The sequence below is a fragment of the Grampus griseus genome, assembly GCF_964374135.1.
Source record: "Grampus griseus genome assembly, chromosome: 9".
NCBI lineage: Eukaryota > Metazoa > Chordata > Mammalia > Artiodactyla > Delphinidae > Grampus > Grampus griseus.
Window position 1 is genome coordinate 13,900,964 of NC_139003.1, and position 26,940 is coordinate 13,927,903.

Below are 26,940 nucleotides of genomic sequence, written 5' to 3' on the forward strand. Positions count from 1 at the left end.
TAAAGGCTCATGGACAATGGTCTCTAGATCCATGGCCGAGGACCCACCGGGAGCAGATGGGGAAGCGCCGCTGGCCCAGTTCTATCTTGTGACTCTGTGGTTATCACCGTAAATAACTCAGCGGCGTCTGTGTGTTCTGCAGCCCCCCTGCAGAGTGGGGGTTCCCGGAGGACCCAACAGCTGGCTTCTTGGAGGTGGGCTCGTCTTTCCTGGGATTGAGTTTCATGTCTGATCTATTTGGCAAGGGGTTTTGTGTGGCTGGATTGGTTACGTTGGGCCAGGAGTTGACAGACTCGTGTCTGGGTCTTTGGAATATGCCTGGGGGTGGGGGGAGGAGAGGGAAAGGGGAAAAAGAGGGTCCTTCAGAAGCATATGCCCCAACAGAGCTGTTGCAAGAGAACTCCTTCCTGTCATGATGTTTCTGTGTTCTTTCTCTCATTCATTCACTCGTTCTTCTCGTTCAGCGAATGTTTGTTGAATGTCTAATATACACGAGAAGTTGGCTATACGGTGCTGAATAGAGAAGACATTGCATTGGCCCTCAATGAGTTGATAGTCTAGTGGGGAAGCAGACAGTTACCTCCTAAACTAACAAATAGCTGTCATTACATTTCATGGGAAAGTGGGTGTTATGAAGGGGGAGAGAGGGCAGCGAGGTGAGAAAATGATAGGGGATTAAATGGCCAGGAAGCCTTCTCTGAGGAGGAGACAGTCCAGCTGAGTCTGGAAGCACACAGAAAATGAGGTCTCCTTATCCCTTCTTCCCAGGCCAGTCTCTTCTTTCCTAAGACCACCTACTCCCGCCAAACGGTCAAAACTGGGGGCCCTCACAGCTGTTCAGAGCCCTGAGCCCCAGGGCTGCAGGGTGAGGGGAAGTAGGGGGACTGGAGGACAAAGCATTCTTCAGAACTGCATGTGATATACGGTTTTGCTATTTCTTTTCACTGTTTTAATTATAGTTGAAACATGAAGCCAGCCACCGTTAACTCAAAAGCCTTGTAAAAACTCCTGTTCAGAGGAAAATGATAATTTTCTGATAAAATATGAACACTCAAAATAACCTATAATATGTAAGTGCAAAGTATCTGGGGGGATTTAATTATATATTAGAACCAAGTTGCTGGGATATTTTTTCTGCAGAGAAATACCTCTCTATATTTAGAATAAAATTCTTTAGGAGTGCTGTGGTCACTCTACAGAATTGTGGTTTTATGGAATTTTTAGAACATAACCCATTTGTTTGGGTTCCAGGATCAAAGGAGGAAATGGTACATTCTGTATACTGGCAAACGCCGGTCCCCTGCCACGCTACCTGTCCTAAAGCATTTCGCTCCAAGGAAAGCTGGGTGGTGGTTTATGGGCTTCTGATGAAACAGAGGAAATTGGAGATAAGAGTCAAGGTTGACTGGATTTTGTCTCTGTCCTTTAGACCTAAGGATTGGCTCCGTGATAGTTTTTTTTTTTGCGGTACGCGGGCCTCTCACTGCTGTGGCCTCCCCCGCCGCGGAGCACAGGCTCCGGACGCGCAGGCTCAGCGGCCATGGCTCACGGGCCCAGCCGCTCCGCGGCACGCGGGATCCTCCCGCACCGGGTCACGAACCCGTGTCCCCTGCATCGGCAGGCGGACCCTCAACCACTGCGCCACCAGGGAAGCCCTCCGTGATAGTTTTTATCTTGCCCTTGGAGGACAAATCCAGCCCTTGTGCAATATGTCAGCATTGTCTCCCTCACCAGCTTGCCATGACAATACTCTCCCTTCAGCCTACAACTCCCATTAGAATTCTTCATTCTCTGATGGAAGATTTCAGAAGCATTGGTTAGAGTAACCAACCTATTTTCATTTCTAGATACGATACTGGAAGAGGGAAAGTGGCAAGTTGGTCATTTCAGAAGAGCAGTCGGTTGGTGAGGGGACGGTCTGACAGATTTTAGAATGCGTAGCTGGAAAGAGAAGCCTTGGAAGATCAGATTGTGGTCCTTAGTCTGTACTTTAAAAATATCTATTGGGGCTTCCCTGGTGGCGCAGTGGTTGGGAGTACGCCTGTCGATGCAGGGGACGCGGGTTCGTGCCCCGGTCCGGGAGGATCCCACGTGCCGCGGAGCGGCTGGGCCTGTGAGCCATGGCCGCTGAGCCTGCGCGTCCGGGCCTGTGCTCTGCAGCGGGAGGGGCCACGGCAGTGAGAGGCCCGCGTACCGCAAAAAAAAAAAAAAAAAAAAAAAAATCTATTGAATGCGTATTACATGGAAGAGATTTGGCTCTTTTTTTTGACCCTGGGTGGTAGAATTAGGTTCAATGGTGGGAGCTATGGGGAAAATTCCAGCTCCTCTAAAGGAGAACTTCCCAGTAGTCTAAATAACTACTAAAAATAACCTGCCTTGAGCGATGAGCCCCTATCCCTAGAGCCTGTACCCCACTTCTCGGAAATTCTGAACAGGAGGTTTGAGCGATCTGTGGGCAGCCCATCCCGGGATGAGAAGCTCCCAGCTCAGGCTGCAGGGTTTCCAGTGCACAGCACAATGTTTCACATAAAACAATGAGACCTGCCTCAAAACAGGAGTCAGGCAAATGAGGTTGCACACCTGGGTTTCTGATTCTCTGCAGTCTGTTCGGTCTTTTAAGTAAGAACGTCTACCTCTTGGAACTGTGGACCCATCATGTGAGTTGACCCTTCTCCAATAAAGATGTTAAAAAAAAAAAAAAGGAGGGGCTTCCCTGGTGGCGCAGTGGTTAAGAATCCGCCTGCCAATGCAGGGGACACGGGTTCAAGCCCTGGGCTGGGAAGATCCCACATGCCACGGAGCAACTAAGCCCGTGCGCCGCAACTACTGAGCCTGCGCTCTAGAGCCTGCGAGCCACAACTACTGAGCCCGTGTGCCACAACTACTGAAGCCCGCGTGCCTGGAGCCCGTGCTCTGCAACAAGAGAAGCCACTGCAATGAGAAGCTCACGCACCGCAACGAAGAGCAGCCCCTGCTCGCCACAACTAGAGAAAGTCCGCGTGTAGCAACGAAGACCCAACGCAGCCAAAAATAAATAAATAAGTAAATTTATTTAAAAAAAAAGAAATACAAAGCTGAAAAAAGTAGTCAGGTTTTGAATGCAGTGACGAGAGCTTCCCTAAGTCATGGGCCAAACCATTCTCATTTAAACTTAAATCTCCCTGCACCCATTTGAAAACCAGAATGCTTTCTTTTACTCGATGTTTTATTTAAGAGAAAGGGGACCAGAAACTCTAGATGAGTTAGTTTTCAAAAACTGTTGGTGGAGAGGGACTTGTTGCAGGTGTGGGCGAGGCATATTTGTGGCTAACTTCCTGAGGCCCCTCTGTCCCTTCTGGGTAGCAGCGAGCAGGTCCCTGGGGGTCCAGCACGGGTGGCCCGATCCATCTGGAGCCCCGGGTGGAGTCTGCCTGGCTCCCGAGCTCTGTGACCAGCTGCGCTTCTGCCCCCGGGATGGGGCACTGCTGCAGGCACAGGGGCTAATAAGGTTTCCAGGGCCATATTTGCCTCAGAACTTTAGCAGTCTCTGCCAGTGCCAAGTGTCGCGTGGTTTCACAGGAACTCGTCCTATGATTCCGACATCCGTGTGCTGAGAGGGTGAAATTAGCCTTGGAGAGGTTGTACCTGGGGAGCCAGGCCCTGGGGGTCCTGAATAAAACCACTCCCCAAATCTATCACGTGGCTTTAGATGTGAGTCGATGGTGTGAACCAGTGCCTGGAGAGCTGACCCCCATGTTGCCTGTGAGGCCCTGAGGGCTGGCATCTCACCCCACACATGGGTGACCACCACCACCTTCCACTCCACTCCACAAACATGTGATGGAACCTGGCAGTGGGCATGCCTGCTGCCTGACCTGCTTGCCATGCTCATCTCAGACCAGGGCTCAGAGCTCCTGGCAGCAGGTTTAGTGATCAAACACACCCCTCTCCCTTCCCGTATCCAACTAGACCAACCCAACACGGGCCAAAGGCCTCCCTACCTCTCAGCACCCTTCCCACGGCTTTCCCAACTTGGGCCTTAATGACAGGCCAGGAGTACAGCGTTCTACTGCTGGTTAGGACCATTTCTGCTGAATCAAGTGGACCCAGCTCCAGTTTCCGCAGATAATAAAAAAAGAGCTGCCCGCGTGGCCTCTTTGAGTACCCGATAGCAAGAGGAGCTCATTAAAAATACCTGCATAAAAATAGCCAAGTCCAGACGTGCTGGGGCAACTGAGGTTCTATCATGCTAAGGAGACTGATTGGGGTTTACAGATAAACTGTGGTTGCACCACTGGAAGCAACTTGAGGAAGTGTTGAGGGCAGTGATAGAGGCCCAAGGGGTCCATTCGGAAAACGGGCAAGAGAAAGCAGTCACGTTCCATGGAACTGAGCGCCTTGAAAATGTGAATGGGGAAGAGTGATATAGGAACGGCCACCCTGGGTCCAAGCCGTAGAGTCTGTTCAGCCCGGTGTTCTTGAATTGGAAAAAATACATATCATTCAACAATTTTTGAATTCAAGTATTTGCTCAATACTGACTTATGTCAGCGAGTTCCCTGTGGTGTCGTCCCAACTCCAGCCAGTGTGCTCTGTCAGTCCCTCATGGGATGCCTACAGGTCACACCAAATTTCAGAGCTAAGCCCAGCTTCCCCATCCCGGCCGCTCTCCATAGGCTGTCAGGGGCACACAGAAGTCAAACCTGGCTTTGTGAGCAGAGATGGGTTCTTACAGCTGGAAAATGAAATCAGGCGTTATTTAAGTTCCTTTTCACTTCATGTATCAAACTAATATGCTGAGGTATTTTCTGTCTCACAAGGGACCATTTGGTAGAAGCTTGCATGGAGTAAGTGTTTAATGTTTACTGAATGAATGTATGATAAAGCTGAATTGCTGAACACTTAGGTAAACATAGCCTATCAGAGAGAAGGTGGCATGGTGTCAGGAAGAAAAAATCGTGCCACGCTAATCTCCTTGAGTTCTTTGAGCAGATAAATAAGCAGATGGATAAGGGGGAACCACAGAACCCAATGTAATTTGACTTTCAAAACCTGTGAGAAAATCCCACTCTAAAGTTGGTTTTTTGAAGATTGAGTCACTAAGTATTGTTTCCTCATGAATATGGGATTGGCTTAAAGACCATAAACAAAGCTTAGGATAAGTGGCTACATTCCCAGATGGAAAATTACCAACATTGGGGTTTCCTAGAGATCTTATCTTTGATGGACCTTTTTACATGTTTGTGAATGACCTACAAGAGGATGTACATATTGAATCTCCAGGTACTACCTAGTTCTTCTGGGGAGAATGTCAAGTTGATGGAGAGCCAATTCTGCTTGAACGAGAATATATCGGATACTGAGTAGTCGTTATGTGTTTGGGCCCTGGGGTATAAAAAGAGAAGGACAGGGCTTAAAGTTAATCAAGTTAGGGTGAAAGCCATGCACTCATTCATGGTAAATTGTAGGAGGCACGACGCAGGCGATTGTGAAAATGAATGATGCAGGTGATCAATGCTGTGAGCGTTCAGAGAAGGGGAAAAGTAAATGAGGGTTGAGGTAGGGAAAGCTTCATGGGGGGAGCAGAATTTGAGGAGAATCTGGACGAATACGAAGGGTTCGGATGGGTGTAGGAGAAGTGGAGGATTTTCTTGTTAATAGCAGCTAATGCACGGTGAAAACTTGTCTTGCCTGCGTGTAAAGCAGGACTTACACACATCATCTCATTTAGCCTTACAACAGCCTAGTAAGGCAGAGCATATCCCTGTTTTCCAAAGGAAGAATGAGAGGCTTAAAGAAGTAATTTGCTCAAGTTCACATTGCTAGTAAATATAAGACCCCCTGCTGTGCTGTCTCCAATTCTAGTGGAGGTGTCAGCATGAGCAAAGGCCCTGGGGCAGGGCTTTTGGAGAGGTTGCAGAGAGAATGGAGAGGCCGCTCCAGCTGGGGTGACTGCTTGTACTGGGGAGCAGTGAGAGCTGAGGTGGGAGCATATGTAATGGATCTAAATTATAGGGGCCCTTAAATCTCACCTGAGGAACTTGAACTTTGTCTTGAGGACACTGTGTTGAGTGAAAGAAGGAAAATAGAACCACATTTTGGAGGTTGGGGCCTAGAGATCTTAGTCAGGGGGTGGGGAAAAATAGGGAGGGTAGACACATGGTTTGGAGGAGAAATGGACTGAAACTGGGCAGCTTGACTTGGTCCCCTCTGCTTGAACGTGTATTTTGAGTGTGTGTCTGCCCCTTGGACATCAATCCAAGAGCAGCTCTATTCCAGGTCAGCTCGAGGGGTCTTATACCTTGGTTACATCTTGGATGTCATGTGAACATGATGGTACGGAGGCACATGGCTGACGTGTCCCATCTCACTGCTCAGAGGCTCAGCCGTGGCCAAGAGCCGTGGCAGCCCTTGGAGTGCTTTCCACGCCTGCCAGCACGTGGCTTGGTGGTCAGGGCCCTTGACTCACTGGCTTCCTCTGTTTCTCTAATCAACCTTCCTTGCTGAGTCTGGGGGAGCAGCAATCTGTGACTGCCTTTAACCATCAGACTCAGTCTCTAAAATCCCGAGGCCACAAAAACCTTCAGGGGACTTTGAACAGGGGAGTAACAACAGAGTATCTGGGGGGAGAATCAAACGGAGGCAGAGACGTGGCTAAGCTTCTGTATTTCCTTCAGCCATTCTGAGGTGATGGAGGAGTTAGCAGGCCAGGCGATCACCCCCTCCCAGATCACCTCCTTCTAGTGGCCACGTGGTGCCTGGAAGTGTGCATGGTGCTCTGGGGCCGGAAGATGAGTGTGCTTTGGGCGAGTAACAATTACTCAATGAAACCTTGATAGTCCAGAGATGTCACCTAGGCAGCTATTACAATAGTGACAGTAGAAAGAGCCCCGGACTTGAGTTGGGAGATGGCACCTAAACCCTATTAATCTTCCTCCTGTGAGTCATGTGACCAGGGTTGTCACTTAACCTGAGTCTTAGTATCTTTGTCAGTAAGATAGAGATGATAATTGTACCAGTCTCATAAGTTCCTGTGAAATTTAATGAGGGAAAAAAAAAAACCCACTCTGGACAGCTCAACCAGTACAGAAAGCTGGGGGGCTACTGCTAATTTCTTTAGGACTCAGTCCCAGTCACCTTACGTCTAATAAGCCTTTCCTGGTTCCCATCCTGGAGGGTGCAGTGTTTTCCATGCTCACCGTACCGTATTGTACTGGTCTCTTTCCTCTCTGCCTCTGTCATTAGACTATAAGCTCCTCAAGGACGAGACTGAGTTTTCTATCTCTTTCTAATCATTACCTAGACAGTGCCTGGTATATATGGCAAGTGTGCAGAAGTTTGTCAAATAACCAACAAAAGAGTGCCTACATTGCTTACTACTCCTATAAGAATGGAAGATGAGTTTAATTTGCCAAAAAAAAAAAAAAAGGTTGGCTCATCGTGATTCTCTGAATTCTCACAAGCAACTATTTATCAACTCCCTTTAGACTTTTTCCAAAAATCAACATGAACGTTATTGATCATCTCTCCTAGAATTCTCATCTCCTCATTTTTGGAAAATATGGACAGCACTGAGCTTTGCCATTTTCTGTCACCTCTTCAATTCTTTGGGATTTCTCATCAAAGATAAAAAGCAGGATATGTGCTTTCAAAAAAAGATGGAATATGTACATCCTTCAGTGGGTTAGAGACTTGTTACTTGGGGATGAATTTCCCTTGTAATGTTACTTGTCTTCTTTTTCCAGCCTTAAGATGTTTATACTCTCTGGGAAGGATGTACGCGCGGGAAGCTTGATATCTTGCATTCCCTCTGATGTTTATTAACCTTGCTCGTTCTTCCTCGGTCACTTGACTGAGGTCACTTGACCCTCTGGATTCCTCCAGCTTTGAACACAGCTTTCAAAACCCTCCCGGTTTTAGAATTTTATTAGCCTCAACTCCTCTTGAGGTTTAGCTTTCTTGAAGCGTCTCTTAAATGTAAATGCCATTCTTTTGTAGCGTCCTATACATCCCTTTTGAAAACTCAAATTCACTGGGGAGCACAGTTTTGAGTTGAACTGATCTAAACCCTACAAAAGGCCCAATCACATCCCTGTGAGATGTGATGTGCGGTCCTTGCATCTTAGAATGATTCCCCATCCATGCATACGAAGAAAGAAAATTCCATACCATTCTGTTGGTGAAGTTACTGAACTTCTCAACCAATATCTGCTTGATCATGTCCGGGTCAGAGATCACGATAAACATCTGACGACCAAGGTAGTACCTGGGAGGAATAAGAAAATTACTTTAAAATGTGTTGTATTCATCTGCCCTCTTCTCCTTTCCAAAAAGAATTCACAGTGGCTTAGAATGAAGGATAAAAGATAAATAGGAGGTAAAGGTGTGGAGAAGATGAGGGAATGCACGGCTGAGCTTGAGGAAGAGCAGAGCTGAGATGATCTAACACCAACTTTCATTCCACAAACATCTATGGAATCCTGCCACACCTACCTGTGGAGGAGCTCAAGAGATACTTACGACACTAATGAAGAAATGGAGGAGAGGCTTCGCCAGTCGGTGGTGGTGAATTCCCACAGGAAGCTGCGCTTAAGGGCGTGTTATGTTTATTAAAGTGCTGGGGCTCAAAAGTGCTGGGGCACAAAAGCGTGCGGACCCGGTCACAGCCTCCAAGGGTCTCACAGTCTGGTGGCAGTGACAGTTAGGTAATCACCATATACTGTGACATCTGGCAAGCATGGGTGATATTGGAGACACACCCAACTCAACCCCTGGAGAAGAGAGAATGAAGTCTTCCTAGAGGTGGTGCTTCCTAAAGTGAGTTCTGAGAGATGAGCGAGAGTTACTGCAGGAAGGTGGGTGGCGAAGGTGAGTGAGGGTGTACCGGGCAGACGCATCCGTTGTGCAGTTATCCAGGGACAAGACTGCTTGGAGGAACTACGTGTGCTTGGCTACCAACTGTATAAAGCAAACGAGAGTGATGACAAGTGGGCCCACTGCATAATGCCACGTTTTTAGTACTGTATATGGAATTATATTTTCAGGATGTAATGTGATCACTGGCACATCCAGCTCAGATCAGTAAGGAACAAAGTCACACGACATGAAAGGAGCAAAGTTTACTTTGATTTCTTAGTTACTTAAAACTTCTCATGAGCTAAAAGTGTCTTTAATGTTTTAACTCTTCCCCTTCTCACTAACCAGGGGAAAAAAAACATTTGTCTGGCACATGTCAGGCACCCAGAAATATTCATCTGAGGGATCGTATTTCCCAAAACGGTTAGAGAAACCTCTGGGACACAGGAATTCAACAGATGTGGTAGGAGGCAGAATACTAACTAGTTTTTAAAAATTGGTTTTAGCCAAGAAGACCAAAAATAACCCAATAAGGCCATAAACCAATGCTTTTGTAAACTTTATGGGGCGTGTCATGGAATTTTCTGAGAATCTAGTGAAAGCTGTGGACATTCTCCTAAGAAAAATGGACATTCACAGCATTTTCAGATAAAATTTGAGGGGTTCTTGGACCCTTGAAGCCCACTCTAGAGCAATGCTTCTCAAACTTAAAATGTCACCTGGGTTTGAAGAAAGAATGGCTGAAAATGTCTCCAATTTGGCAAAAGGCAAAAACTTACAGATTCAAGAAGTTGAGTGAACCCCAGTAGGAGGAACCCAGAGAAATTCATGCCAAGACACATCATAACTACACTTCTGAAAACTAAAAAATAGAAAAAATCTTGAAAGCAGCCAGAGAAAAAATAACATATTATTTACAGGGAACACCAATGAAAGGAGAGCAGGTTTCTCCTCAGAAACCATGGAGGCCAGAAGGAATTGACACATTTTTCAAATGCTGAAAGAAGAAAACCGTCCACCACAAGTTCTACATCTGGTGAAAATATCCTTCAGGAAAGGTGAGAAAATAACAATATTTTCAGATGAAGGAAAACTAAGATAATTTGTCACAAACAGACTTACCCTTCGAGAGTGGCTAAAGGGGACTTCTCTGATGGTGCAGTGGTTAAGAATCTGCCTGCCAATGCAGGGGACACAGGTTTGCTGCCCGGTCCGGGAAGATCTCACATGCTGCAGAGCAACTAAGCCTGCGCACCACAACTATTGAGCCCACGCGCCGCAACTACTGAAGCCTGCGCACTTAGAGCCCATGCTCCGCAACGAGAGAAGTCACCGCCATGAGAAGCCCACACACCGCAACGAAGAGTAGCCCCCGCTCGCCGCAACTAGAGAAAGCCCGCGCGCAGCAACGAAGACCCAATGCAGCCAAAAAGAAAACAACAACAAACGCCGCCCCCCGCCAAAACCAAAAAGAATGGCTAAAGGAAGTTCTCCAAATAGAAGGAAAATGATAACAGAAGAAATCTTGGAACTTCAGAAAGGAAAGGAAAGAACAATGGAGTGGGTAAACAATTATGTTTCTTAAATTTGATGATTGAAGCAAAAATTATAACACCATCTGATATGGTGTTCAATATATTTAGAGAAAATACTTAAGATAATTATATTTTAAAACTAAAAGGATAAACGGATCAAAATGAAAATAAGTTTTCCTCACATTACTCAGAGTGGTAAAGCATTGATACCAGTAGATAGTGATAAATTAAGCATGTACATTTATGTAACCACTAAGAAAATTATGCTATAAAAAGTGATATACAAAAAGATGTTTTGGAATAAGTCATGATAGAATTTTAAAAATTTGGCCAATACATTGGTCAAAAATGAACCTCACACCTTATATAAAAAATCAACTCAAAGTGGATCATGAGCTTAAATGTAAAACAAAACTTTCAGAAAAATTAGGAGAAAATCTTTGGGATCTAGGACTAGGCAAACAGTTTTTAGACTTGACACCAAAAGTGCAATCCATAAGAGACATAAATCAATAAATTGGATGTCATAAAAAAATGCTCTTTGGGGCTTCCCTGGTGGCGCAGTGGTTGAGAGTCTGCCTGCCGATGCAGGGGACACGGGTTCGTGTCCCGGTCCAGGAAGATCCCACATGCTGCGGAGCAGCTAGGCCCGTGAGCCATGGCCGCTGAGCCTGTGCATCTGGAGCCTGTACTCCGCAACGGGAGAGGCCACGACAGTGAGAGGCCTGCATACCGCCAAAAAAAAAAAAAAAAAAAAAAAAATGCTCTTTGAAATCTGCTAAGAAGATGAAAAGACAGTCAACAGATTGGAATAAAATATTTGCTAACCATACATCTGACAAAGGACTCACATCTAGAATATATGAAGAACTTTCGAAACTCGACAGTTAAAAAACAAAAAATCCAGTTAAAAAATGGGCAAAAGACATGAACAAACATTTCACTGAAAAGGATACATGGATGCCAAGTAAGCACATGAAAAGATGTTCAACATCATTCGGCCATTAAAGGAATGCAAATTAAAACCACAATGAGATCTCACTATACATCTCTCAAAATGGCTAAAACTTTTTAAAAATAGCATTAAATGCTAATGAGCATGTGGAGAAACTGAATCATTCATACATTGCTGACACGAACATATAACATTACAGTCACTTTGGAAAATGGTTTCGCAGTTGCTTATAAAACTGAACACGTATTTACCATATGACCCAGCGATAGTGCTCTTGGGCATTTGTCCTAGAGGAATGAAAACTTCTGTTCTCATAAAACATGCACATGAACATTCATAGCACCTTTATTAGTAATAAACAAAAACTGAAAACAGCTCAAATGTTCTTCAGCTGGTGATGGTAAAACAAACTGTGATACATCTATACAGTGGAATACTATGTAGCAATTAAAAAAAACTCAGGCTATTGAAGCATGCAATGATTTGGATAGATCTCGAGGGAATTGTGTGTGAAAAAAGCCAGTCTAGAAAGGTTGCATATTATATGATTTCATTTATATAACATTTTTGAAATAACAAAATTATAGAGATTGGGAAGACATTAGTAGGTTCCAAAGGATAGGTGTGTGTGTGTGTGTGTGTGTGTGTGTGTGTGTGTGTGTGTGGTGTGTGATGGGGTGGTGTGGCTATAAAAGGTAAAACTAGAGAGCCTTGTGGCGATGGAACAGTTTTGTATCTTAGCTGTGCAGTAGCGGTTACACAAACCCACACGTGATAAAACTGCATAGAACTCTACACACACACACAGACACACACATACACAAGTGCATGTAAATCTGATAAAATCTGAATAGGTATTATGGTTTGTACCAATGTCAATTTCCTGGTTTTGATAATGTACTATAGTTATGCAAGAGGTTACCATTGGGGGCAACTGGGTAAATGGTACACAGGATCCCTTTGTACTTTCTTTGCAACTTCCTGTAAATCTATAATTATCTCAAAATTTTTAAATGGTTATTTTTTTAAGATTGATTTATTATTTATTTATTTTATTTATTTTTGGCTGCGTCGGGTCTTAGTTGCGGCACACAGTATCTTTCATTGTAGCGCACGGGCTTCTCTCTAGTTGTGGCGTGTGGGTCTTCTCTAATTGTGGCGTGTGGGTCTTCTCTAGTTGGGGCACACAGGCTCCAGGGCACGGGGCTCTGTAGTTTGTGGCACGCGGGCTCTCTCGTTGAGGTGCGCGGGCTCAGTAGTTGTGGCGTACAGGCTTATTTGCCCTGCAGCACGTGGGATCTTAGTTCCCTGACCAGGGATCCAACCTGCGTCCCCTGCATTGTAAAGCATATTCTTTACCACTGGACCACCAGGGAAGCCCCCCAAATTTAAAATGTATAAAAGTCACCTGGGAGCTTACTAAACTATAGAGTCACAGCTCTGTTCCTCACTGGAGCAGATATAGTAGGCCTGGGAGGGGCCTAGGAATCTGCATTTTAACAGCCTCTCCAGATTCTGATGCAAGATGACTACTCCCACATTTCAAGAAACACTGTCCTAGGGCAGTTGTTTTCAGCCTCAGCGACTGATCAAAAACACCTGCCAAGCATTCAGAAAATAATGATGTCTGGACCTAGCCAGACCTACCTGACCAGAATCTCTGGGGTGGGACCGAGTCCCCTCTAAATTTAATAAGCTCTCCAGGAGATTCTGATTGATTGACAGTAACCAGACTGGGGGACCCACAAACCCCATGTTAAAAACCCTGCTTTATATTTAACTCAAATTCACACCCATTCTCATTTCCTTAAATTCTTAGATCTAAAAGGAAACATTTACATTGGGATGCACACATACTTTGGTAATATATTTGTATTGATTTAGTTATTACCAAGAAAATTTTTTTTGTTTTTCAAAAAGAACAAAATAATACTTCTACATTCAAATGAAAGTTGTCCTTCCAAGTAGGCACCTTGGGAGTCTTTGTGTTTTTTTCTAGTAATATTGCTAATGCTAAAAACAATTTTGTCACAATTTCTTTAGAATTGCTTCAGAGCTGGTTTATGAACCTCCTGAGAAAACTGGCCCCATTTTACATGTAAATTGTGTCATCTTGTGAATTTATATTTACACAAATACTCTTCTGCAATTTGAGGAGCTCCTGGAAAGATCTTGAACAGAGAAACGTGTAAATGAAGTTTGTTTTTCCTTTTGGGTGCCTGGACGGCTCCACTGTTTTTGTCTGCCCAGCCCTCCTTGAAGAAGCACCCTCTCCCATTCCATGCAGTGCTGGAGGAGCTGTCGGTGATAGCACCCTGTCCCTCTGGTCACAAGGATGGACTCAACATCCAGGCATGGCCGATCATGGTATCTCATCTCCTTGGCAACGGTGACTGGTCCACAGGGTGGACACACATGACTGGGTCAGGGCCAGTCAGAATCCTTCACTGGATGTATATACATGGAAACTACATGAGGAAAGCTCTGTTTTATCTCCTAGAGATGCTAAACTGGGAATATATGAATCCAGAGCTGTTGGTGGCCATCTTTTACCACATGGTGAGAACTGCCTGCAGAAAGCTCTAACAGGGACAAGCAAAAATTTAAGACAAACATGGAGAATGTCAAGGACGTACAAATTCCAGGTCAAGGTCTGCTTCCTGTAGTCTTCCTTGCATCCTCCAAGCTTAAGTTAGCTTGTGCTTTTAAGTTTGTTTGAGCTGAGTTTCTATCATTTGTAATGCAGAAGTCCTAACTAATACGGTGCCCCTTTTCCTTCTCAACCTTCTGGAATACCTATGCCATTCTGCCTCTCAAAACGTTACTTCCCCACGAGGGTCTGATCTCAGTTTCATACACTGGTGTGAATGTATGGCCGCGTCTTACTGCCTCCTGAGGTGGGTTGGGATACTGCAAAGGCACATGGGCTAGGGCCTGGGAGTCAGGATCCAGGATCATCCAGCTCTGGTACTCAGTCAGACAACCGTCGTCGGCAGACTCTGGAAATGCCCTGCGTTTCAGCTTCCTCGCCTCTGAAATATGGGAGTAGACCTAGGCAATCTCCGCAGTTTGCTCTATCTTTAAATCCTCTAATTCTTATGAATTAAAAAGGACATTGAATTATGGTCTTTGAATTTTAAGTCTACTCTCTATAGGGCGTGAAAGGACATCCTGTATCAGTGAAGTATTTGAATGGCTTGAGGACCCTTCTCAGAACCTTTGGGGAAACCACGATCGTTAGTGTTTATTGAGTGCTTACTACCTACCAGGCCTTGTTCTAAGTGTCCTGGCCTGTAGGATCTCATTTAATCCTCATAGAAAATGGATGGGGTAGTTATCATACCCACGTATCAGAATAAGAAGCTGAGAATTAGAGACATTAAGAAGTTGCCCAAGACAGGAATTTGATCCCACTCTGACGGCTGCCAAAGCGTGGGCCCCTGGCCGCGACCTTGCCACCCATCTGCACCAGAGACACACTTCCCCGGCCAGCCTCAGTGGAACAGCCCCAGTGCTGAGGAGGTGTGCAAGCAGCCAGGCTTCCAGCTGCGCAGACTGTGTCTTTTAAAGGTGGAAATCCAGAGCAGCTTCTGGCTTAAATAACCCCAGCCCAATGGTGAAGGTAACTTCTTGCTTCCCGCTAATTTAAATGTATGTATAGTCACTTTGGGGGGCAAAAAGTTCTTAGCCAGTTATGCATTGATACTTATGTAGGTACATAAGCATGTCCTTACTCAACTCTGAAGCACCTGGTGGAAGAGAAGATTTAGGCAAATCAGTGAAGTATTGTGCAGACAAAAACAACTCTTGTTTGACTTGTTTAATTAGCCGTTTTCTTTTCTTTTTTTTTAACTGGCCAGTCAGTTTGACCAAACTAGTTCACAGCTGCCTTCTGGGACTCGAGGTTGGTGCACTGCTGCCCTTAGTCTGTGCGCTGCCTGGCCCTGTTCCGGAAGGCCTGCCCCCATCAGGGGTGGCCGAGCTCTAAAGGCTGGGGATCAGGAGGTACCTATAGGCACCAGCACGAAAGGATGTCCAAGTCACACAGCTGAATGGAAAAGCACATTGTGAAACAGTACATACAGTTGTGGAAATAAATAATAGCCTATCTGACAGTTCATTCAACAAGCGTTTATTGAGCACATACTCTGTCAGGCAATAGGCTCAGGTGATATCTCTGGAAGAACTCTAGAGTAAGATATATTAGCTAACTGTGCGTATATCTGGATCAGGAAATCGTGGAGGACTTCTACTTTTCACGTGCATCTCTTTAATGTTCCAGTGGTTTACAATGAGTGCTTTTGTGATAAGAAAAGGAAAGAAAAAAGACTTTTGTCATTGGATCGGCCCCACTGAGTCTTTCAGGAGTCGAGGTGGGTGTTGGCAGTGGTGCAGCTGCCAGGACTTGGGTTCAAGGCCCTGCCCTGTGATTTAACAGCTGTGTCACCTTGAGCGAACCACAACCTTCCTGAGCCAATTTCCTTGACGAAAGAGGCTGTTATGAGGGTCAGATGAGAAACATGAGAATGCACTGTCCACAGTAGAGTTTTAGGCAAATGCCGGTCATGAGGTCATGATAACCTCCCCGTGAGGAGTGAAGGCCCCTGTTCCCGGGGAGGGGGGCTGTACCCGGCTGGTGCCACTTTGTAGGGGATGAAGAAGCTGGGTGAGAAATGCCCCTAGGAGATCGGGTGACATGCCACTCCTTTCCCTCGCTTTAGCAGAAGCAATCTGAATGTGCTTCCAGAGACTTCTGCTTTCCAGGTCGGGGCTGAAGGATTGATGAGGGTCTCTAGCAACTCTGACAGCTGCTACACAGCGAGCAACTGACGAATCCTTGCCTCGGTGACAGGGCCGTGTCCCAGCAGGTGGAGGATGCTAATAGGGTAACTGCTGTCCTGCCCTTAAGCCTGACCTCTGGCTTGGACTGTAGACACAGAAGTGGTGGGCAGCTCAGCGGGGAAGGGTGAGCGTTGACTGCTGGAGATCACGTGGTGAGCGTCAGAGACTCTCAACGTCCAAAACGTTCAGAGGGAGCTAAGCAGGCGTTCAGTGCTGGGAGCGCCGGGCGTCTGGCTTTCACAGGAGTGCGCCCTCGGCTGGGCGGCACTCAGTGCTGCCGCGAGAGCAGGGTCCCCGCAGTCCTGCGGGTCTGTCCCTGCCCGGCTCGGTGGAGCACACTGCCCTTTCTCATTAGCCACCTGATCTGTCATTAGACCAAGGCAGTCTTGAGTTAGCCAAGAGGCGGAGCCCATTCAAGCTGCCAGGGACACTTTTCTAGAGGAGCCAGTGACAGTCATAGGTGTGCATTTCCTGCCCAGGGAAGCCTCAGGGCGCTCATGCCTGGGGACTGACCCTGACCTCACAGAGCCCTGCAGAGCCTGATGGACTGAGTCAGCCCTTCGCCTCTCTGCGGTACCCGGGGCCTGGTCGGCTCCCTTTTCCTGCCCTCAGATACTGGTGGAGTCTCTGGTCCTTCACTTCCTGGATGGACTTTCTCAGATTTATGCCTCCATCACTCTGGCTGGTTTTCCTGACCTGCTGCTTGTCTACACGTGGGCCCTGACTCAGTTACAGAGGGCTTTGCAAAATGCGAGTCTGATTGCATCACTTCTTACTTCACACCCTTCCGTGGTTTGTCTCCATCAAGGCCTCTGGGAGTCTTTAGCACGTTGTATCACTGCAACGTCCTTCACAACCCAGCCCCCGCCTTGCTTTTTGGCCTCATCCCTCCCTATTTCCCACCACCCCAAAGCCGGTACTGATGACCAACCTGATTTACTGAAACTCTCCATCACCTCCCCCATCCATGGGGGCCTTGGCACATGCTGTTCCCCTGCCTCCCTGGAACAGCCCTCCTTTTTATCTTGCCAGGTTAACTCCTACTGCAACAGCGAGAGGCCCGCGTACCAAAAAAAAGAAAAAAGTCCAACTTCTTGACTGTAACAAGGAGCTCTGCAGAACCTCTCTCCCTGTCCCACTCCTCTTCCACCAAGGTTTCCAAACCGTCTCAATTCATGGTACCCTTAGTGACTCAGTAACTTTTCATGCCCCCTGCAAGGCCCAAAGAAGTACCCAACAGTCTCATTTTTAAGTAGTTATGCCCAAACAACTTAATAAATATTCATGTTGTAACAACGTAGTAGACATTTGAAAAAAGAATGCGCATACATTGAAAGTAGTTCTCACCATGACCAACAGATGTCGCTGTGTTCCCCGTGATATCCCAGGAAGCCCCTGTGAATTCCCTATGGCACCTTTGGGGGCCTTAGTGCACAGTTTGGGAACTACAGCCATACAGTGTTGCTGTGAAACAGTTATTTGTGGTTCCCCACACTTGCACTATTTCTCTATGGTTCCATTTGAAGTCCTGGTCTCCATCTTGTCTGGAAAACCTTTCTGACAGTCGGGTCACCTGTCCCTTCTTCTGCGGCCTCTTCTCAGACCCTTTGCTTCCCGCAGTTCCCATAGTACCTTGTCCATTCCTCTATTGATTTGCATCTCAGTGTTTTATTTCTTAACAGGCTCCTTACTACTCTGTGAGTTCTTTGAGGACAAAGCAGTGTCTTATTTTTCCTTTCATCCCCAAGAAGCTGGCAGAGTGCCTCGTACCAATGAGTAAATGGGAAGATGATTCTGTGACTGCCTTTCTAGTTCTGAGAAATCACTTCTTGTCCTCCTGGTTTCCCAATTCCTGCCACTGGCAGATCTGAAGCCAGACTTGAACCTTGTGTCTCTTTGCTCATCTTTATCTTGCATTCCCAAAGTCACTGGTCTCTGTCCCTTCTGAAACGTGTGGGCCACTCTCTCTCCTTCTCTTCTACCAACTGACAGGGGCATCACCTGCATGTCTGCCCTACTGGCTTCTTCACCTGGGCGCCTACCTTGGTGGCTGTCTTAGGTCTGCCTATGCATGGAGTCACCGTTGGGAGCTGGGCCCCCATTGCAACCCAAGGGCTCTGCCAAAGATCTTGTTTAAACCAAAGTTTCCATGACGTGGTGGGCCGAGTTGTGCTACTCAGATCCCACTCCCGCAGAGACTGTGGTCGGCAGAGAGCCTCCAGCTTCCCTCCAGGGTCACCTAACGGCAACCGGTCGATCCATCTGTGTCTCCATTTCCAGCTGTCAACTTCCCCGCCTCCCACCATTCCCACCCCAAAGTCCTTCTCCAACTGTTCTTACTGGGTAGACCGTTCTTCTCTCTTCCTCTTCATCTCCCCGTTATTCAAGTCTGTGCTCGACTACTTCCTCCTCCTGGAAGGCTTCTCTGCCTTCACTGGCCCATGATTCTGCCCAATTTGTGGCTTCAGGTTGTCTGCTCGACATGGCATATTCAGTCACTCGTTACCTGGCATTCTTGTGCAACGTGGACCAGGTCTGTGTTTTTCTTCTAGATTAGATGCCAGATTTCTTCAGGAAAAGAGACATGAGTGATACTTTTGGGGAAAGGGAGGGGCGGTATCTCCCACCACCATCAGCTCAGTGTTATACACACAGCGGAGGTCAAAATAGCTGTTGAGTGGACGATGTCTGGTGTGAGGCCCGCAGCGAGTTCTCCCAGATGTGGGGGAACTGTCTCGTCTGTCTTTGTGCCATTGGAAGACATAGACACAGACTGACGTGAGTGTGGGAGAGGTCATAAAGAGGGGGAGGAGTGCACAGCCCTCCCAGGAGGAGTGGGGACCTGATGGTAGAACGAGCTTTGCATTTGGAGTTAGAACTGGGTGACTTGGGGCAAGTCCCTTGAGTCTCGGGGTCACAGTCTCTACACCTGGTGGACTTCTGAGGTGTTGAGTAGGAAATAGGTCTCAGCGCTCTTCTTTAAGGACCTTCTAGGCTACTGCTGGGGGTGTGCTTGCTTGGTCCCTGGGCGGGTTTCTAAGTAGTGAGAACAGGGGATTAATGAGGACTTGGGTCTGAGTTCACATAAGCCGGCCTGGAGGAGCTTTTTCATCCACGAGACGAAGGGCCCTTCTAGCCCTGCCATGGCCACCTCAAGCTCCAGGCAAGCTCTCTCCCAAACAGAGCTATGGCTAAACGAGGGAACTGGGCAGCAAGGGGGAAAATTATCTGAGACGAACCTATAATGATAAACCTCTCTACTCTATTGGATATACCTGCCCATTTAATTTATTCAGTTAATAAAACTTATTCCCCAGAGGGGGACAGGCAGAGGTAAGCTACAAACCAATCTGCCTGCATGACTATGGATATATATGTATATCTCATAACAATAAAAAAAGAGTAATTAAGAGATGTATTGAAGTGTATAGAAATCCTGAAGGACACTGACGATTCCAGTTCAAGTTACTGTCCTTGACGCAAATGGAATTCAATAGGGAACAGATAAATAAAAAGAAAGAAAACACAAATTCAGAACAGATGTTAGGCAAGCAATTTTTTTCACAGTAAGAATCATAAACATGAAGAACTTTGCCTATGAGGCAAAATTGTTCATGCAAACAGCATCAAGCTACTAAATAAATAGTCAGATGGCACTGCAGGGACGGAGAAACATTAAAATAGTCATTTGGCTGTCCCAGAATATTTGTGCCCACACGGTTATGCCCAGGCATGTAGCTTCTCAGGCATCAGAGAGAGCTCTGTGTGTGTGTATACGTGTGCGTGTGTGTGTCCTATCACATAGAATATGTGCAGGACATATATTTGTGTGAGAGTACGTAGCAAAATCTCCCCTCCCCCAATGATATGTGGACTCAGTATGAACTGAGGGGCTTGGCAAAAGCTAGAATCAGTTCTGAAAAGACACTGTGACCAGGAACCCCAGGCCGTCAGAGGAATGTGCTGTCCTGGGCTAGGTATAATTAGAAAGCCCAGATGTGGAACTCTCGAGAATGGAGAATTTAATGGCCAAAGAATTTTAGACGCAGTTGGAGAGAAACAAGAGGCGGGGGGATAATTAAAGCACAGATCATAGTATTTTAGAAATAGAAGGAAGCTTCAAGATGATCATTCTAGCCCAATGCCCCCATTTCATAGCTAGGAAAATAGAGATCCAAAGAGGTGAGATGCCTGGGTGGGCAGTGCCTGGACACAGGCCATCTGCCTAGAGTAGCCCCACAGCCAGGAGGAGGCATGAAAGGCCAGAGAAATGCCTCCCCAATTTTTCTGAGTACCCACATACAGGAACTGGGGAAGTTCACCCCAGAGCTGGCTAGGGATGGGCTCCTGCTGTGAGCTCTGCCCCGGGATGGCAGGTGGCTGCAAGAGGGCCTTTCAGAGCCCGCCCTGGTGGGCTGAGGCATCATGGCCAGGATCCCTGCTCCCTGGGCGGGCTGTGCTCATGGAGAGCACTGATAGTTCCTTTAGTCTCACATGAGACCTGGGAGGTAGGCAGGCGCTCAGGTATTTTTAAAGGCGAAGATGGTGGTTAAGTCACTCGTTCTAGTCCCACAGCTGGGAAGAGCTGAGCTCAGACCAGACCCAGCTCTGCCTCCGAATCCAGTGCTCTTTCTGGCACCCTAGGCAGACCCCTAAGAGTTAGGCTAGAGGAGAGGGTGGCCCCTGGGGAGGGATACCAATGGTCTGAGTGAGTGCGGCCCAGCCAGTGCGTCATAAGAGCCTGCCCTTCACCTTACCCTGTATATCCAAGATGGCCTGACATGGTAGTAAGTCAATTTTGTACTGTTATGGGCTAACTCCTGGATTGATGGAGCGTAGGTCACTGATGGGGAGAGATTACAGACTCTTCTACCCAAAGCCTTGATTTTAGGACAAGAGACTTCCCCCAAGTCCTTTCGTTATGTCCCAGAGAAATAATACAAATGACCAAAATCAGCAACATAACTAGACCTTCCTGTTTGAGGTTTTCTTGGGGACAAATTTGTTCTGAAAGGCTTGTGCTCAGAGGAGATTCCTTTGGTTATTCAGCAGATAGTTCCTGAGCACTTTTTGCGTGTCAGACTCTGTTCTAGGCCCTGGGAATATCCCAGCAAATAAGAGACAGAGTACCTGTCCTCATGGAGTTTGTGCTCTAGCAGGACAGCAGTACAGTAGACAGTACGTGACGTGTTGTTAGGGCTGGAGTCCAAAAGCAGGAGTTCGGGGAGTGTCCAAGGAACAACAATAAGGGACAGTGGGACAGAAAAAGGCTTTGGATTAACAAGGAGAACCCACATAGCCCCGTGCTCGCCTCTTACTGATCACGTGTCATTCTCGTCTTAAAGGCACTGATGTTTCTATATAAACTGAAGCTCATGCAGTCAGCCCAGGTAAACTCGAAAGGTTGTTGGGATGGTAGTGAAAGGACAAGACCCAGACAGAGCACTGGAAACCTGCTATGGAGTAATAATTTACTACGTAAGTGGCCCCAGGGAACAAAGATATCTCTCTCTTACCGTCATAAAAGCAGGACACACAGCACGCACAGGGCCAGAAAGGGCCCAGAAAAGGATGTCCACTGCGGCGTTGTTTGCTGGACGCCACTGGGTGTCCCCCGCCCTGGGAAACTGGGTGGGTAAGCCGGGTGGAGAATTGCTGCAGTGATAGGCGGTAGCCAGAGGCAACAGACTCCATGGGAGCACAACATCGTGATGGAGATTCAAAGCATAGCACTAAGTGAAAAAAACTAAAGGATAGAACGAGCTATGTGACACTACCATTGGTGTAAGCTAAAGAAAACATACATGAGACCATATTACCCAGTTTGCAAGAATTTTGCACCAAAAAAATACACATTAAGCACAATGGAACAATGGAATGGTTGTCTTCTGGGGATAGAAGGGGAGAGGAAAAGGTGTGGGGCTAAAAGGGAATCAATAAACACGCAGAACATGTGGCAGTGTGTCCCCAGTTCTCCACAGCGCCACAGAATAAACACACATACACCCGCACAACCTTGAAAGGGAGGTGATTAATAATTACTGGTGGCAACACTGATAATTTACAATGGTGAAGTAAACTCTTCTTATCGATGCCTGTTTTCAATGTGGAATTCTTTAGGAGTAAAATGCTACCGCTTATTAGATCAGTGTTTTCTCTCAATGCCCGTTCTCCATATTCTAGTCTAGTCCCAAGAGATATTCCAGCAAGCAAAAAAAAAAAAAAAAAAGTCCGTGGTCAAATAAACACACTACATACTAAATTTCTCACTTGGAGATTTTCCATGCACATTATTATGTGAACAGTTCTGAGAAGTCCTGCAATAAAGAGACCTGTGTTCCTTTGACTAGCCCAGTGTTTCCAGCAATTGGCCAAGGGGAACTCCTCACTTTATTTCCACGTAACAATTATCATTCTCAATGGAAATGGTCCAGAGAACACACTGTGGGAAATGCCACTGAAGGATGAGAGGAGGAAGATTCCAGATTCCAAGCGTGGGCTGGGACTCACCCCCTCCCCACTCCTTCCCAGTGTGGCCAGGTAATCCTTCGAGTGCTTTGTTCCTAAGCCAACTTGGACCCAATGTCGCAGTTGTAGCTACAACTTATGGTGGCAAGGATGGAGCTGTCTCTCCCTCTGCCATGTTCCATCTCCTCATGATGGTGGGAATGACCGTTTTGTCTCTAGAATTCAAAGCCAACCTCAGTGACTAACGTTGACTAGTCGTCTTTATCCTTATCATCAGTGAGTAGTTCAATTCTGCTGTACAGCACATTTCCTTTATAAAAGTCTCCCTCTCTTTTCCTTCTGTTTCTGATGATCCAAATCACTGTCATCACTCACCTGGGCTGTTAGAGTGGTTGCTTGTTCGTCTTTTATAGATTCCATCCTCCCCCTTCATCCCTCGCCTTGCCCTTCTCTATTCTGTGCATCTGCACAATAACCCACTTCCTTAGCACCATTCCTTAGGTCCATCTCCTCTCCTGCCACTGCAGAGAGGTTGTCCTCACACTTTCCTAGCATATCGTCAGCCTCTATAGTCTCCCTTTCAATATTTCAGCCAAAACTTCTAAACTTTTTCTCAAGCCTATGTGCCTGGGTCCACGGGCCACCTGCCAGCTCTCCTTTACCTGGATAGCATGGAATTAGCTAGCCTCTCAGTGAGAGCGCATGCTGTGTCCTGGGGGGACCGGGGGGATTCAGTATGTCTCCTCCAGCAAAGGGCCACAAAGCTGGAACACAGGCCTTGAAAACGGTGAAAAGACTGAGTGAAAGAAACACAGAGAGGGAAAACTCATAAGCCACAAATGACAAGGACATGATCTTGACAAATTACTTTAGGTAGGAAGCCCGGAGATTGAAGGGCTGGTGCCAGGGAGAGAAGTGTGGGCCCAGTGAACAAGAAAGAGTCCCAGACAGAGAAGGCTAAATTTATATGAGACACAAAGGCCACCGTGACCTGGTGGGAAAGAGGAAACTTGGAGGGGGCTGAAAGCAGAATCGAAAAGCAAACACATAAATTGTAAAGGGCCTGGCAGAGAGGAGTGAGATAAGGCGAGAAAGGGCTCTGGGTAAGGACTACTGGGGATTTATTAAAACGAACTGAATTTATGGTGCAGTACAAGCATTTGTTGATAACAGGGCTAGTCTGGTAAAGAATGTGCTCACTGGCTTGTAGTCAACAGGAAGTTGGGGCCAGATCACGGGGGCCTTGCATTCTGATCAGAAACGTGTCACTCACACTGACCAGTTAGGTTCCGGAGCACAGGGAGAAGTTTATATTTCTTCTAGAGTTCACTTGTGAGGTTTGAAGGCAAGAAGTAATGGCCACTCAGTCACTGTCAAAAGGAACAACAAAGCATTGCAACTCCAAATGCAGTTGCTACAGAAAACAGTATGGCAGTTCCTCAAACAATTAAACATTGAATTAACATATGATCCAGCAATTCCACTTCTGGATATATTCAACAGATCTAAAAAAAAAAAAAACGGAAAGGGAGGTATTGAAGAGAGATTTGTACACTGGTGTTCATAGCAGCGTTGTTCACAATAGCCAAAAGGTGGAAGAAACCCAAGTGTCCATCGACAGATTAATGGACAAACAAAATGTGGTATATACATACAATAGAATATTATACAACCCTAGAAGGGAAGAAAATTCTGATTCATGCTCCATGGATGAGCCCTGAGGACATCATGCTGAGTGAAATGAGCCAGTCGCAAATGGGCAAATACTGTACAATTCCACCAATATGAGGTACCTAGACTAGTCAAATTCACAGAGACGGAAAGTAGAATGGTAGTTGCCCGGGGATAGGGAAAGGGGGGAATGGGGAGTTATTGTTTAATGGGTATAGAGTTTCCATTTTTCAAGATGAAAAGAGCTCTGGAGCTGAATGTTGGTCATGGTTGCACAACAATGTGAACGTACTTCACGCCACTGAACTATACGTTGAAAAATGTCTAGGATGGGGCTTCCCTGGTGGCGCAGTGGTTGAGACTCCACCTGCCGATGCAGGGGACACGGGTTCGTGCCCTGGTCCAGGAAGATCCCACATGCCGCAGAGCGGCTAGACCCATAAGCCATGGCCGCTGAGCCAGCATGTCCGGAGCCTGTGCTCCGCAACGAGAGAGGCCACGACAGTGAGAGGCCCACATAACGCAAAAAAAAAAAAAAAAATGTCTAGGATGAGCAATGTTATGTCGTTTGTACTTTAACACAAGAAAACAAAGTCCTCCAGCCAAAAGTTCTTCATGCCATCCTCAACATCTGGAGGTGGCTAGGAAGCAGAGGACCCATCCATCCCACGGCCGTGGGTCATAGAGTGCCTCTTGCTGACCATGTTGTAGAAGCACGAAGCCCCATTCCGATTACTGAGATGCAGTCTTTATTCCGTGGGTGTCAGTTGTGAGTGCTCAGGCCCTGAAGCCTGGTACTCGTTAACAAGTATGGACTGGAGGAGGGAGGAACTCAGGATTCTAAGCATCCGTTCAGGGTTGGAGATAAAGCATTACAGTGGGCCCCCAGCCTAAGGAGGATAAAGAGCTGAGGCTTCTTGCTCGTGGGGTGGTCTGGAGAACCCAAACTCTAGCAGAGAAGTCTAAGATTTGGGGGAATCAGTTAAGAATCTTCGGGCTGGAGTCTTTCGGAAGGATCCAGGGGCCATGTCCATCATAAGAAACACCCTGTGGTCTGGCAGTGAGATGGAGAGGAGAACCTGAAGAGTTACAGACAACTTTCAAAGGCAAATGGAAAGTCCACTGAAGAACTGCCTCTCTGGTGGGTCATATGCCCCAGGTACTGCGTTAGCAATGGAGAAGATAGAGGGGGACAAACTAGGGAGGGCTTGGATTCCCTTCCCCTGGGGGTCCAGTTGTGAAGGGCAGTAGTTTCGATTAATACCTGGATGCCCACTTCCCCCGTAGTCTGAGTAGTATCAGTAGGTGCCAGTGGGTGTTGTAACACAACAGACCACACTTCCCATGTCCACCTACCATGCGGGGACAGGCCATCCACCAGCCGTGCACTCAGGGCAAAGTTAGTAAGTTCTGCTTTAAGCAGAGGCAAAAATAGAATCATCTGCTAACAGTGCCTCCTTAGTGGTTAATGTGGGGAGCCTGGGGAATATGTCAGAGAGTCAAGCCTTTTAAAACAGGCCAATAAACTGAGAGCCTCACCCAGAATGGAAAAGTTGATATAGTGGGTTGCAAAATTCTTGCAGCTTGTGGGCGAGATGGGGGAGAGGTTGTTAGGGGCATGGTCTTGAGATGCGAAAATTAATCAAGGCACTTATTTTTTTTTAATTTATTTTATCTTATTTATTTTTGGCTGCGTTGGGTCTTTGTTGCTACACATGGGCTTTCTCCAGCCGCAGCGAGTGGGGGCCACTCCCCACTGTGGTGCTCGGGCCTCTCATTGCGGTGGCCTCTCCCGTTGCGAAGCACGGGCTCCAGGCGCGCGGGCTTCAGTAGTTGTGGCCCGCAAGCTCAGTAGTTGTGGCTCACGGGCTCTAGAGCGCAGGCTCAGTAGTTGTGGCGCATGAGCCTAGATGCTCCACGACATGTGGGATCCTCCCAGACCGGGGCTCGAACCCGTGTCCCCTGCATCGGCAGGCGGATCCCCAACCACTGCGCCACCAGGGAAGCCCCCAAGGCACTTATTTGAGTAGTTAGATTTCTATGATCTGCCCCAGGTATGTAGGCATCATAAAACTTGGCAGTGCCTTGCTGGGAATTACTGCATGTGCACAGCTGCAGAAATGTTACACATAAGACTGACCAGGAAGAATTGGAAAGCATAGTAAACAACCCAAACTCTGAAAGATTTAAGGGTCCTGAGGAAGAACGGAGAACATGTTCCATTTTAAAGATAAACTTTGATTACTCACACTTCAGTAGAATTTCAAATGTTTGTGTGATGGTGTATGACTTTTTTTTTGTTTCAAAGTTTACACTGTGTATCTAAAGTGATTTAGTTTATACATGTATTGCTGTCGCCTTTTGCCCTATGTGAGGAACACAATTTAAAACTTTTTTAATAATTCAAGGGTTCTGAGAATTTGTTTGGGAAAAGTTTTTCTGCTCACAAAATAGTGATCAAAGAGGAACTTTAAGCTTCATGGGAATTGGGAATTTGTTGCTTCTTTGAATTTAGCAAAGATTTTCTTTTAATTACGAAATCAAAGATGGTTCGTCATTCGTCTTTTTGAATAGAATGGGAAAGCTGTTTGCATTCTCAGTTAATTAGGGTTAAGAGCCATAAGAATTGGGTAA

General features: G+C 46.7%; 1 protein-coding gene across 1 annotated transcript in view; it reads right to left on the reverse strand.

Annotated features, from left to right (window-relative positions):
• TBXAS1 (thromboxane A synthase 1) overlaps positions 1-26,940 on the reverse strand; it is a 151,073-nt gene that overhangs the window by 75,642 nt on the left and 48,491 nt on the right. The window contains exon 4 of the mRNA XM_082662137.1: positions 8,149-8,245. Within this exon, the coding sequence (XP_082518263.1) occupies positions 8,149-8,245 (97 nt within the window). The remainder of the gene's footprint in view (positions 1-8,148; positions 8,246-26,940) is intronic.